At 37.9% G+C, this 13,786-nt stretch overlaps 1 protein-coding gene and 1 long non-coding RNA gene across 2 annotated transcripts in view; both read right to left on the bottom strand.

The window, feature by feature from the left end:
* LOC307131170 (uncharacterized protein) overlaps positions 1-8,803 on the bottom strand; it is a 129,203-nt gene extending 120,400 nt beyond the window's left edge. The window contains exon 1 of the mRNA XM_079824673.1: positions 8,717-8,803. Within this exon, the coding sequence (XP_079680799.1) occupies positions 8,717-8,781 (65 nt within the window). The 5' untranslated portion in view covers positions 8,782-8,803. The remainder of the gene's footprint in view (positions 1-8,716) is intronic.
* LOC307131184 overlaps positions 1-13,786 on the bottom strand; it is a 403,239-nt gene that overhangs the window by 151,103 nt on the left and 238,350 nt on the right. The gene's annotated exons all lie outside the window — the stretch shown is intronic.

Here is a 13,786-nt window from a genome sequence, read left to right as displayed (position 1 = left end):
TTAAAAAGAACACAATGTAATAATATTTCACAATATTAGGCTACTGTTTTTTCTGTATTTTTTATTAAATAAATGCAGGCTTGATGAGCATAAGGATATAAACACACACACACACACACACACACACACACACACACACACACACACACACACACACACACACACACACACACACACACACACACACATATATATATATATATATATATATATATATACTGTATATATATATATATATATATATATATATACTGTATATATATATATATATATATATATATATATATATATATATATATACTGTATATATATATATATATATATATATATATATATATATATATATATATATATATATATACTGTATATATATATATATATATACTGTATATATATATATATATATATATATATATATATATATATATATATATATATATATATATATACTGTGTATATATATATATACTGTGTATATATATATATATTTTTTTTTTACATATTGCCCCTTTTTTACATTTGAGCCCCTGCCCCTGACGAACTCTCTGCACGGCCCTGCTCTAGCTGGCGGAAAAATAATGACAGTGTCATGTTACGTCATTACCACTCAAAATGTGTGTTCATTTTAATGCAATGTGTGGACTTTTTACCACCATTTGTCCTATTTCCATTTAGCAAAAGTAATTTTTTATTAACAACTACACCCACCCCACCCCTAAACCTACCCAATGATTTATAGTGCATATACACTTTATGAGCACATGCGTTCCCTGGGATCGAACCCACGATTGCATAATCATATGTTTACATTATGTTTTTGCTTTTTTTGTAATGCTCTACCAATTGAGCTATGCAAAACCCGAAGCCTATGATGGGCCTATGATGCAAATAAAAGGGAAAATTGCATTAAAATGAAAGTGTCCTGTTGTTGATAGGGGCACAACTTTAGTAAACGCTCCTATGGGTCACATTTCAGGGAAGTGATAAACAACCTACTGTATATAGGCGTATTGGTTGGAGGACATGTTGGTTTTGTTCCTGTTTTGCCTAATTCCTAGAGTGCGTTCCATTCGACAGGGTCCCTACGCACTGATCCCTGCTCCCTACTCCCTGAGCACAGTATATCAGCTGAAGTGGACTTAGCAGGAAATAATCGCTCATTTGGAACGCCCTGCAACGTCATCGAAGAAAGGCAAAGATTATGATATAACATAAATGTATATTTTAATTTACTTTCAAATTTAAACCATATCATTATCAAATACATTTACAAAACACAGTAGGTGTTTCTCAATGTCAAGGATCCTTCCTCTGCAGGACTGGTCCTTCCAAGTCACTTCCTTCAGAGGCTAGGCGAGGCTCCTCTTTAACATTCGGAGAACAGGTAAATGGAACAGGCTAGCAAGTGCACGTCAGCCTCATTACGTCAGTGAAAAGGTCCGTTAGCCATCAATAACGTCATTTGTATAATCAATACGGTTGTGATTTGTACTGGCATTTAAAAGTTAAACTTTACTTATATTTACTACGGTTATAACAAATGTTTGGTAACGTAAATACTTACACTTGAAAGCATATTGCCCCATTAACGCTCCGACTCCGCCAACGTCCGATATTTTGTATTTTTTGTATAACAAGATAGCAAAGCTGCGCGCATAGGATTGTGGGTGATTTGAGAACGCTAAGTGCGCGAAGTCTACTCGTAAGCATCCTTTCCTGTGTATGGCATATTTTTCGAACGGACCTTGGTTGACATTCCGAGGATTCCTTGACATTGGAACAGCCCTTCGACGGACGTCGATGACGTAGCATCCTCGGAACTCTGGCTCGGAACTGGGGCATTTCTGCACTCGAAGATTACAAGGTCTAACTCTCCAATGATACAAACGCTGGCGGACTTTCCAAATTGCTGGAAGCAAGTCATCCGGATTGCCAGGTACCAGCCATGAATCTTTTAACTTCTACAAGGACAACATTAAAGGATCTTTTAGGAGCTGTTTACACCTGGTATTAAGATTACATTTTGGTCGACCCCATCAAATGTGGATGATGCTAAATGTTTGTGTAAAATAAACATCTACAATATTTTGAGCTTGTCCACTTTCAACAATGCCTAGAGGAAGTAAAGTTGTGGATGGCTGAAAATCTTGTTCAATTGAATGAAAATAAAACAGAAATCATTATTTTTGGTCGCTCAGCTTGTAGCAAGATGGTAAACGATAGTTTAGGCCCATGGAAGGTCTACCTACATGATCAAGTAAGAACTTGGGAGTCATTTTTGACTCATCCCTCATATTTGATTGACAGATAAAGACAGTGGTTCAAAATTGCTTCTTCTATTTAAGGACAATAGCCAAACTGAAACCAATTCTTCCAGCCAGGGATCTGGAGAAAGTTGTCCATGCATATGTTTCTTCCCATCTAGACTATTGTAGTGCTCTTTATGTTGGGATTGGCAGAAACATCTTGCTCGCTTGCAGCTGGTACAAAATGCTGCTACAAGGTTTTTAATGAATGCTAGGAAATCATATCATGTTACTCCCTTTATTTCTTTCCCTTCTCTTTTGGGATGGCTACCAGTACAATTTAGGATAAAGTATAAGATATTTACGGAATGACAAGTAATGAGTTTACATTCACCTACTACAGTCTGTAGGTGTTCCCCCATTCAAATTTGACATTGAAGGGGTGCCTATAACATATTTGCCCACCTACAACTATACTTGCTACACATTAATATACTTGCCACACATTAAAATACGTTTTTCAAGAAAGTAAAAAAAAAGAATGAAAAAAAACCTGGGGAAAATAAATGCTGAACATGTTCACATAGGACACTATTAACACAACTATATGCTTTAAACCATTCAGAAAAATTTGGGCACAAATAGGGAAATAAGGCCTCTTATGCTGCATTCACACCAAATGCGAATAAAGCGTTAAATCCGCGTCTAGTTGGACAATTGAGCATTTTGAATCCATTTGCAGCGAATTGGACCTGCATATAAATCGAGCGTTTGAAGCGAATAGATGCATCAAGTCGCCTCCTGGTGAAATGTCATAAAACACCACTCTTTGAATTTTCATTAAAAATATATATTAAACATTAATAGCCACACAAATGTGGTTTAGGCAACGCACTACCTACATTATCTTCACTGCATGTATATTTAAATATCCTAAAAAATAATGTTATGAACCTCTCTTTGCCCTCAGTCAAAACGATTTGGCAGACAACAAATTATAGATTCATGAGACCAAAGATCGCCAGTTAGATCTACACAAGACGAATTATATCTCTTGTTTAACCACTACAGGACATCAGAGCCAGCGGCAAACATCAGAAGGACTGGCCGAGGAAAGGCTGCTCTCACCAGGGTTAATGAGCGCTGAGCGCCCGGTGATCACCTGGATCTCACAACTCCAAAACATTTTTTTAATAGGCGCTCTCTTTATAAATAAACCACAGATTTGAAATTTAAACAACTACATTCTCACCTGAAAAAGTCATAAAACTAAATTTTGTGACACAATAACAGTAGTAGTTTTAAATTATGTGGGGTTTCTCTTCACGTCAATTTACCACTTGACAGCAGCAAGCAGGCTCCTGATTGGTTAACGCGGCGCGAACAGACGCCAAAGTTCAGATTTTTCAACGCAAATTCACTTCAAACGCCCGAATGCACAAAAAGCATCAAATAAAGTAACTTGCGCATATCGCGCAAGACGGTGGATTTGAGTCATTAACCGAGTATGCAGGACCTCCAGACGCGCGTTAGCTCATCTTTACATTGACTTAACATTGAAATCACTCGCTCCAGACGCTCTATTTGCGTTTGGTGTGAACGCAGCATAAGGCAATTTAGTATCGTTACAAAAATCAGCACATTATACAGTCTCCCAAACATGAGGCATTTCCTGTCTGTGAAATTAATTCCACAATGATGACATGAAACCAGTTCTCTCATACATGAATACTCATGTGGTACTCCAGGGCTTTTTTATACCTAAAACTTTTCCCACAGTGTCCACATGTAAACGGCTTCTCTCCAGTGTGAACTCTCAAGTGCCTGTAAAGACTTTCTTTTTGGCTGAAACTTTTTCCACACTGTTGGCAGGTGAACGGCTTCTCTCCAGTGTGAACTCTCATGTGGTTTTCAAAGTGACGTTTTACAGTGAAACTCTTTCCACACTGAGGGCATGTGTAGGGTTGCTCCCCAGAGTGAAGTCTCATGTGTCTGTTAAAGTTTAGTTTTTTAGCGAAACTCTTTCCACACTGTTGGCAGGTGAACGGCTTCTCTCCAGTGTGAACTCTCATGTGCCTGTTAAGGCTTCCTTTTCGGTGGAAACTTTTTCCACAGTGTTGGCAGGTGAACGGCTTCTCTCCAGTGTGAAGTCTCATGTGGTAATTAAGATTTTCTTTTCGGTTGAAACTTCTTCCACACTGTTGGCAGGTGAAAGGCTTCTCTCCAGTGTGAATTAGCATGTGCCTGTTAAGGATTGCTTTTTCAGCAAAACTCTTTCCACACTGTTGGCAGGTGTAAGGTTTCTCTCCAGTGTGAATTATCATGTGGACTGTAAGGTTTCCTTTTATGTTGAAACTTCTTCCACAATGTTGGCAGGTGTACGGCTTCTCTCCAGTATGAATTGTCATATGGACTTTAAGGTTTCCTTTACTATTGAAACTATTTCCACAGTGCCCACATGTGTAAGGCTTCTCTCCAGTGTGAACTCTCGTGTGTATTTTAAGGCTTACTCCTGAAGCTAAACTCTTTCCACACTGTTGGCAGGTGAAATTACTTCTAGTTCCCTTATTTTTAGCCTTTTTTTGTGACAAAGTCTTTTCAGGCTGTGAGCAACTAAAAGTTTTTTCTCCAGTTATTAAATCATGATTCTTAAATTGATCTTTCTCTTCTATTTCATTCAGTACTTCACTCTCCTCTTTCAGCACCGTCAGGTCTAAGGTGAAAAGAGACAAATGCAAATTAACACCAGTTTAATGGTACAAAGCAACAAACAAAACATTTAGACATGTAAAGTATCAAAAACAACATACAACTAGATCCTATTCACACAGGCATCACACCAGGGTGTGGGCGGTGGTGTGGCGTTGGGGAGATAGCACACACATTGCTAGTGCGGAGGGCCCAGAAGTTTATGGAGGGACATTGATATAGAGTACACACGTTTTCTGAAGCCGATCATGAAATTAAAGCAAACGTGTTAGATTATGTCAGTAGAGTCCTCAATGCCGAAGATTCTCTCTTTCAGTGGTCCTCTCACAGTATGGCCAAAGACCAGCTCTGATGGGCTGAACTTCAGATACTCCTGCACCGTTTCACGGATTGAGAATAAAAGCAAAGGAACACCTTCATCCCACTCAGACCAGGTCTCGAGGCAGTATATCCTAAGCATTGCTTTTAAGGTCTGATGGAACCTTTCAACTGACCCCTGTCTCTCTGGGTGATAAGCACTGGATATACGACGTGTAATATTGAGCGATTTAAAGACTTGAGCACACAATTAAGATAGAAAATAAGCCCCCTGATCAATCTGGACAAGCTCAGTCTCAGTGGACCAAAAATGGTAAAGAACTTTGTTGAAGCTTTAACAACTGCTCGGGATGTGATTTTTTTCGGAGTGGAAATGCTTCCGGGTATCTGGTAGCTGTGCACATAATAGTCAATAAAAACTGGTTACCAAATAGTGGCATGCATGCTCTGAACTAGGGATGTTAATGATTAATCGATGATCGATTAATTGTCGATAATACATTTAATCGATAAAACCTATCGATCATCGATTAATCAGGTGTTTTCAGCGCGTTGTTTCAGGAAGAGCGCGTCCACACATTATGAAGAGCAAGCATCTGAGGTGGAGTTGGTGACACGTTAACATGTATTACTCATATTTGATTAATAAATAAGTAATTTAATTAAATGATCAATCACATCGATTCATTTTACAATCCTATATCCCTTTATTTAGATTAAAAACTCTTCTCATTGATTTAGTGAGGAACATGGCGTTTTGTCAGCGTTTGCACACCCTGTCATGCGGTCGGCTATAAGCCACTGCTGTAGACGCATGCAGTGTTAAGGCTAACGATTAATCGATTAACTGATCGTTAATTTAAACGACGATCGATCATGGAAATTTGTGTAAATTGACATCCCTACTCTGAACCCTTGTCAACACTAGCCTTTATGACACTGTAACGGATGGGCATGATCTAAATGCTCTAGGCACCATAAAAACCTTCCCCCTTTCCCTTTGGTCAAACTTGATCACCGGCCCGGCCCAAAGAATCGCAAACCACCTCTCTTCAAATGCCGTTATGACCTCTGCTCTCCTGAACGACCTTAGCAGAGACGATGCCTGGAACCCTCAAAGGCAGCACAGGAGACCAGACGCCAGCCATTTGGGCAAAGACTAGAGACAAACTTCCAATACACAAGGACATTGACTCACAATCAGTCTGTCCCCACTACTATTTCTCCTGCATTTTATGCATGTCCTTTATATTAGCCTAGTTATGATTCTTTAGTTATGTTAGTGCAACTTCTAATGCTGATATCCAAAGATGATGTGTCATTGCTTTAATGTCTTCAAATCCCCATCTTGCTTGCTATCAAAAGAAACCTCTTTTAATTTCAGAATTTATGGTGTATAGTATTTTTTGATTAAAATGCATCGTAATATTTCTTCCATACCTTTGTGTAAAAACTGCACAAATTCTCCATGCCACCATAAACACGCAGATAGGGATAAGATAGATCAGGACTTTCTGCTGGTCATCTTTGATTGGTCACCTCACCAAATGTGTGTGAACTGATAGCGCCTTTAAGAGTTCCCTGATTAGGCACATCTTTGCTCAATCTCTTTTGAGAAACCACATTTCCTCCTTCTGGCAACTATCTTCAAGTTATCTTTGTGGGAATCAACATGAAAAACACAACAAACACTTCAGCGCACTCCTAATGAAAACATCAAGAAACTCTGGACTTGCATCTGGACTTGTTCAGCAACCAAAGTCAATGCACGTACCGTTCGCAACCTTTAGATGCGTTTCTAAGTCATTGCGCCCCTTTTAAGGTGAACCTGATTCTTTGATTTTTCTCTGAGGTTGTGGTTAACTGATTGTACTTTTGCCATTCTCTTCTCTCTCTCTTCCCGTGCTTTTCTTCACTTTATTTATTTTGTATTTAATCTTTGCTTAGTTAAGTTGTGTGTGTAGCCTAGTATAATTTATTAAAACATTATATCCACTCTTTATTGCCTCTGTGTTTGCCGCTCACAAAATCAAAGTCAGGTTCCCAACCTTTTTTACTCAAAGGCCCCCTTCCTCTCCGAATCAATACTGCAAGGCCCACCGACACCCGTTATTTGATTTTTTTAACAAAAGAAATTCAAGATATATTAACCTTCAGTGTTCTTTTTTGCAAACATACATTGCAGACATTCTTTACTACTTAGAAGTACTTACTCTGCTCAGTTATACAGTACAATAAGTACAAATAAGCACAAGTCAACCTACCATAGCAAACAAGACCACAGAGAGATGCCAAAGGACCGCATATAACTATACAGATCCATTCATAATTAATAAATGCACTAAAATACAAATGAAAAATAAAATAATTCTGAATGTGTGAAAACTTAGCCATCTGAAGTTGATGTCATCAGTGAACAGTTCCTCTGTCAGAACAAGCAATCACGTCTATATCTAAACAAAACTCCTCCAAAACACTTTTCTTCGGCAGGCATCCATTATAAAACACTCACAGTACATTCATTTTGACAACTATGTGAATAGGGGTGTAACGATTCGTTTTAACAACGATTCGATTCGTATCACGATTTGAGGTTGTCGATACGATTCAAGGACGATTTTGGTTCATTTAGAACGATACGATCCGAAACGATTCAGTGACTTGAAATCGATTCAGTAACTTTTTAGCCAAAAATTGTGTGACTGAAATAAATATCTGGATACTGGTCAGTGCAGGTGAAGTTTCCTAGATTCCTGTTGTTTCTTGTAAGGGAATCAGGTATCCATATCCATATATTATGGATATAAACAAACAAGTAAACAACAATTAATGGCAAATGCATTCAAATTTTATTTGAATAAAGTGCAACCAACAGTTTAGGTTGAATTAACAGGAAGTTAACCTTTTCTGCTCTCATTTTCAATATTCAATACATTTTCAATAAAAGCACAGTAAGTGCAACCAAAATTTCAACAGTAGGTTAACCTGCTACTTCTGCTTTTGTTATCCAACATAATAATATTACAATATTAATATCAAAAATAAAGTGCAACTAACTTCTCTTCAGGTTTAATTAATAGTAGGTGTACCTGTTACTTTTGCTGTTGTTTTTCAACATTAAAATAATACAAATACAATATTAATATCAAAAATAAAGTGCAACCAACATTTCTTCAGTTTGAATAAACTGGCTGAACCTGCTAAAACTCTCAGTTTAATAAACAAACAATATTTAACAAAAGATAAAATGTAACCAACTACACTTCAATGACTCTACAGATTTCTTTTTCAAAAATATCAACATGATCTGACCGCAGAACACTTCTCTGTGCATTCACTATGTTGCCAGCAGTACTAAAAACTCGCTCTGCTGGCACACTGGTGTCAGGAATGCACAGGTAACATTTAGCAAGGGTTGAAAGTACAGGTAACACGTTACTAACTTAGCTCTTTCTCCTGGTGGCTTGATCATTTCTCGCTCGTTGGCTTCTCCTCTGCCATCCGCCATGTTCGCTATGTTTTGTTTTCTTAGCGCTGCTGCTGGTGCGTGCGTTGCGATGATGTCACAGATAGGCAGACTGAATCGAGTAACGTTTAACGCCTTTATCATTAAAAGTGCTAAGAAAAAACATCCATTTAAAGTCTGACGTGCTTAAATCCAATGCTTTATTTATTTCCTATGATCGATACAATCGATTGATTACCTTTTAAAACGATGTTAGATCGATATATGTCGTCCGGAAGGCCAACTTGCCGAGCACAGATCGATGTAGTTAGATCGTAGGAAAATAAATCGATACATCGATGTAGTAGATGAATCGTTACACCCCTATATGTGAATATATTGAACTGCGTTCATGCAGAAATATGATGTTATAGCGATCAGTGAGCCGAGAGCGCACATACACGGTTTGTTTGAGCATCAATAACATACTCGCGAGTGCCTAATGTATGACTCCTGCATGTCACTGTAATCGTCTTTACCTTCATTACAATCGTAATTATAACGGACATGCGCATGCCTAGTATGTCACTGCGTTTTTACCTTCATTACAATCGTCATCCATCAAAATGTTTTAGCGATACCGGTTTTCTTTATCGAACTGAAGTGTGTAGTTTGCGTATCCTGTGTTCATGAAGCGGTTGGGTGTTTTGAGCCGCCGTTCACTCTGTATTTCACACAGCACGATTAGAAACGCCTTGGCCTGCGTCAAATGCAAAACAATCACAGGATACATACGAGAGTGGCTCTTTGTTGTAATTTGTATTTTTTTTATTTATATTTTAATTATTTATCGTATCAATAATAAAATGAATGAGTTATATTAATATATTCTCGCGGCCCACCCGGAGGATCACGGAGGCCCCCAGTTTGGGAACCACTGGCTTAAACATCTGGCTACATGCTATTACCCTGCTAGTACTTTATACTGGAAAGGAAAAGGTTATTCTTGACAAGGAAGATAATTTATTTCCTAGAACTGATTATCCTGTTTGTTCATTGGGCGAAATGATTAAATAGTGGTAATATTAATTCTGCTACAGTCAATTCTAAAATGAATATTTATAATGAATTATAATTTGTTATAATTAATTATACATATTTCCCTTTTGAGCTAATTTGCAAGAACACCCCAATCTCAGGAAAAGATGAAAATAAAAAATGTCTGGGTTAAGCAAACTCAGAGTTTGAACATAAGTCTGAGAGGAGTGGCAACCTTATCAAGAGACATGTCTACAGCAGATAATCCTGAGTTTCTACCCTCCAGATGGGAAGGTACTTTTAGATGGACTGAGAAGGGTCTTATTATAATTGATCAGGCATGCAGACGCTTCTACAAACATCTGTGAAAGAATGGGTCGTTCTCAGGAGCTCAGTGAACTCAAGCGTGGCACCAGGTGCACTATGGGAAGAAGGCAAGCTGGCGGAGGCAGTGTGATGCTTTGGGCAATGTTCTGCTGGGAAACCTCAGGTCCTGCTATCCAAAAATGGTTCAGGAATGGTTTTAGGAGCACAACTAGTTTGAGGTGTTCACTTGGCCTCGGTTTAGTGGAGTCCGTGCCTCGATGACAGCAAAATGGGGACCAACACAATATTAGGTCATAATTCAGAATGAAACCAACCTGTTTGTTCCTCAGTTTCTTCATGTTTCACTCTCAATGTTTCTTCAATCTTCACGTCTTCTCTCTCCTCTTTCTCTGTTTGTTCCTCAGTTTCTTCTCGTTTCACTCTGAATGTTTCTTCAATTTTCACGTCTTCACTCTCCTCTTTAATAAACGCCATCTTTATATCAGTGTGTCACGTGGATCTCAGTCGTTTCGCCAGGAATGTTTGTCCTGTTTAAGAAGAGAATTAACAGAAAGAAAAATAAATCCAAAATCTCTCCTAGTCCAGTAGTCAGTGCACTGGCAAGAGAATGAGTTGTGATGGAGATACAACATTGTTAACATTAATGTTTTTCCTGTATTTAGCCCTCAGGTATTCCTTACTAATTCACAGTCATACTCATTGGTGGTCAAATGTGACCATACACCTTAACTATTTTTCAATTAAATAAATGTTCTATATTTTGTATAATAATATTTATTGAATATTTTGAGGAGATCTTTTGGTACTAAATAGGCCTACTATTTGTGCAATAATTATGGTCCATTAAAGCTAGGGTAGGTAAGAATGATCTAAAAAACTTTTTTCCAAATTTGTTTAAACTTTCTTTATCAATACATAATTAAAATGTAAGTACTCTGAAAAAGAAAGTATGAAAATTGAGTGTCTGTAGACCTCTCACGACTGTTTTAAAGACAGCTCATTATTTCCATTCACTCCACCTTCTCCCTTCTGGGCTCTTTCCAAAGCCACGCCCCCAAAACACATGAACGCGCCACGCCCACCGCGATCAGCTCAGCTGAAAGACGCATTATTTACCTGAGGCGAGCGGAGAAGAAGTGCATGTAGTGACATCATGTCAGAATCACGTAATAAAAAATCTACATTTATCATTATGAATATAAACAAATAAGATGTCTTTTAGTACTCACTATCAAGCTAGAATAACGATACTGGTAAAGTTTAAAATACACACACAACACAGTGTCTACGACACACACAGATACAAAATAAAAACATCAGTAAACATAGGTAGAGAATATAAAAACAAACCAAAGGCGGAAATAAACGTGCAGGTAAAGCCACAAGTGAATATTAATGAGTGCAAGCAAATATAATTTAACTAGGGGTGCTCCGATTGATCGGCAACCGATCTCGATCGGTCGATAATCGCTTTGGGATGATTGATCGGCGGTCTCCAAAAAGGCCGATCTCATGAACCGATCTCAGCTGACGACACATAAACCCGCACCTGCCGTGAGAGCGAGGGCATGATATGCAGCGACACCGTCTCATTCTCTTTCCAGCGCGGGTAAAATAATTATAATGCTGAAGGTGAGGTACAATTCATATTTCTATATTAAATAACTTACGCAGTCATTTGAAAACTTTCTGTGGGACGTACATTCACAAACAGCGCGCGCGTGAATCACCGCGTGCGCGCTCTCTCTCTCCCTTTCAAAATGCTCAAATGGCTTCACATCAGCGCATCGCATGTGCTCTAAAATCGAGCTGCACAGTTGACACAGGATTTGCCACTTTGCACAATCGAGGCAGTGTCACATCGTCACTAAAGTTTATCATTTGCATTTATTTTTAAGTCTTGCCAGTGTTCAAACCGCTCAGCACTCGCGCGCACGGTCTGGAGACACACACACACACACACACACACACACACACACACACACACACACACACACACACACAGGCCATCTCACAAAAAGCTTGCGAGTACAAATTGCGCTGAAATAGTCAGATACACACAAATGTATGTACTAAATCAGTGGTTCCCAACCACATTCCTGGAGGACCCCCAACAGTGCACATTTTGGATGTGTCCTTTGTCTGACACACCCACATCAGGTCTTGGAGTAGCTACTAATGAGCTGATGACCTGAATCAGGTGTGTTTGATTGAGGAGACATGCAAAATGTGCACTGTTGGGGGTCCTCCAGGAACGTGGTTGGGAACCACTGTACTAAATGACCGATCTTGACGAGTATGCACGTAAACCCCGTCGTGACTCGCGAGTGAACATTTTGTTCAACTGAATGTAACCATATCCGTGTTCGCTCTTAAAGTGTCGAATAAACTGCTGCTGTCTCTGAGTTTCTCTGTCTTGTGGTGTTTGATGAACCTTTATGACACTCACTGCTCTTGAATGACTAACTTTTGCAACCTTAAGTGTAAGGATTAATCTAATTTAATTTATTCAGGGAAGACCAATATTAATTTACATTTGATTTCTTATTAAATGTCTTTAGTATTTCTTACCTCAATACTAATGTTAGACCTACCTGAAAAATGTTTTTTAAAAACAAAAATGCACTGCATGATCAAATATTTAGGTATAATTAATATATATTATATACATTTATTGTATACATTTATTTGGGAAAGATGGCCTACAGTAGCCTTAAATGATCTCATTTTCTAAAATAAACACTTGGTGGTTCTTCAAGATCTTGACTCAGTTAATTTAGAGTTAGTTTCATTTCTACAAATGGTGCAAACTCAAAAGATTATAGATAAAAGATTGCCATTCCCCTGCCATTCTGTGATCGGCAATCGGCAGATCATGATCTTGGTGATCGGTAATCGGCCCCAAAAATGCTGATCGGAGCATCTCTAAATTTAACCCAAGAAACGTTTGAATTAGTGCTAAAAAGGCAAACTTATTTTTCATTATATGTACAGTAGGCTATACATATGAATTGATACTGAATCAAGATCGAAATCGATTTAAACCAAAAAAGATCTAATCGATTGATTATTGCATTTATTATCAATTAAATCAAGTCGATCTAAAGATAAATGTTTGGAGACTTAATTATTAAAAATAATTGCGCTGTTGAATATTTTCCCTAACCATTTATTTAAGCAACTTGGTGGTATCAATTTTTTTTTCAAAACACCTCTTTAATTATCTAATTTTCTCTCGCAAGTCCTTTTGCCGCGGTTTTTGTTTTTTAAACAACTTCTCTCACCCTTTTTTATTTGGAATAATACTGCTAGAAGTAAACCATCTATCAAAACTAATTCCCTTGTCTCTGGCGAATTCCACATATGTTTGACTGGTGTTTTTCTTCCGAGTGCAAAACTGCTTCCTGTAGTCCTCTGGGACGGCTAATGTTAGCTTAACCACACTGTGTTTACGGCTGTCTTCTAAAGACAGGGTTGAAGTATTATTGTTAATTTGTAATTATTATTATTATTAATATTAGTTGGACTGTTGTTGAATTCCGATGCAAAGGATTAAGTATTACTGAACTATGCCTTACGTTTAAGTGTCTGTTAAAAAATATTGTAGACTATTGTCATGAATTCTATTATAAAATTACATCTCTTTTCATCAGTCAGAGTGATGGACCTAAATGACCTGATTATTAACATTTAACATTAACAT

The sequence above is a fragment of the Gobio gobio genome, assembly GCF_949357685.1.
Source record: "Gobio gobio genome assembly, chromosome: 1".
NCBI classification, from domain to species: Eukaryota; Metazoa; Chordata; class Actinopteri; order Cypriniformes; family Gobionidae; genus Gobio; species Gobio gobio.
This window is presented reverse-complemented; position numbering and strand designations above follow the sequence as displayed.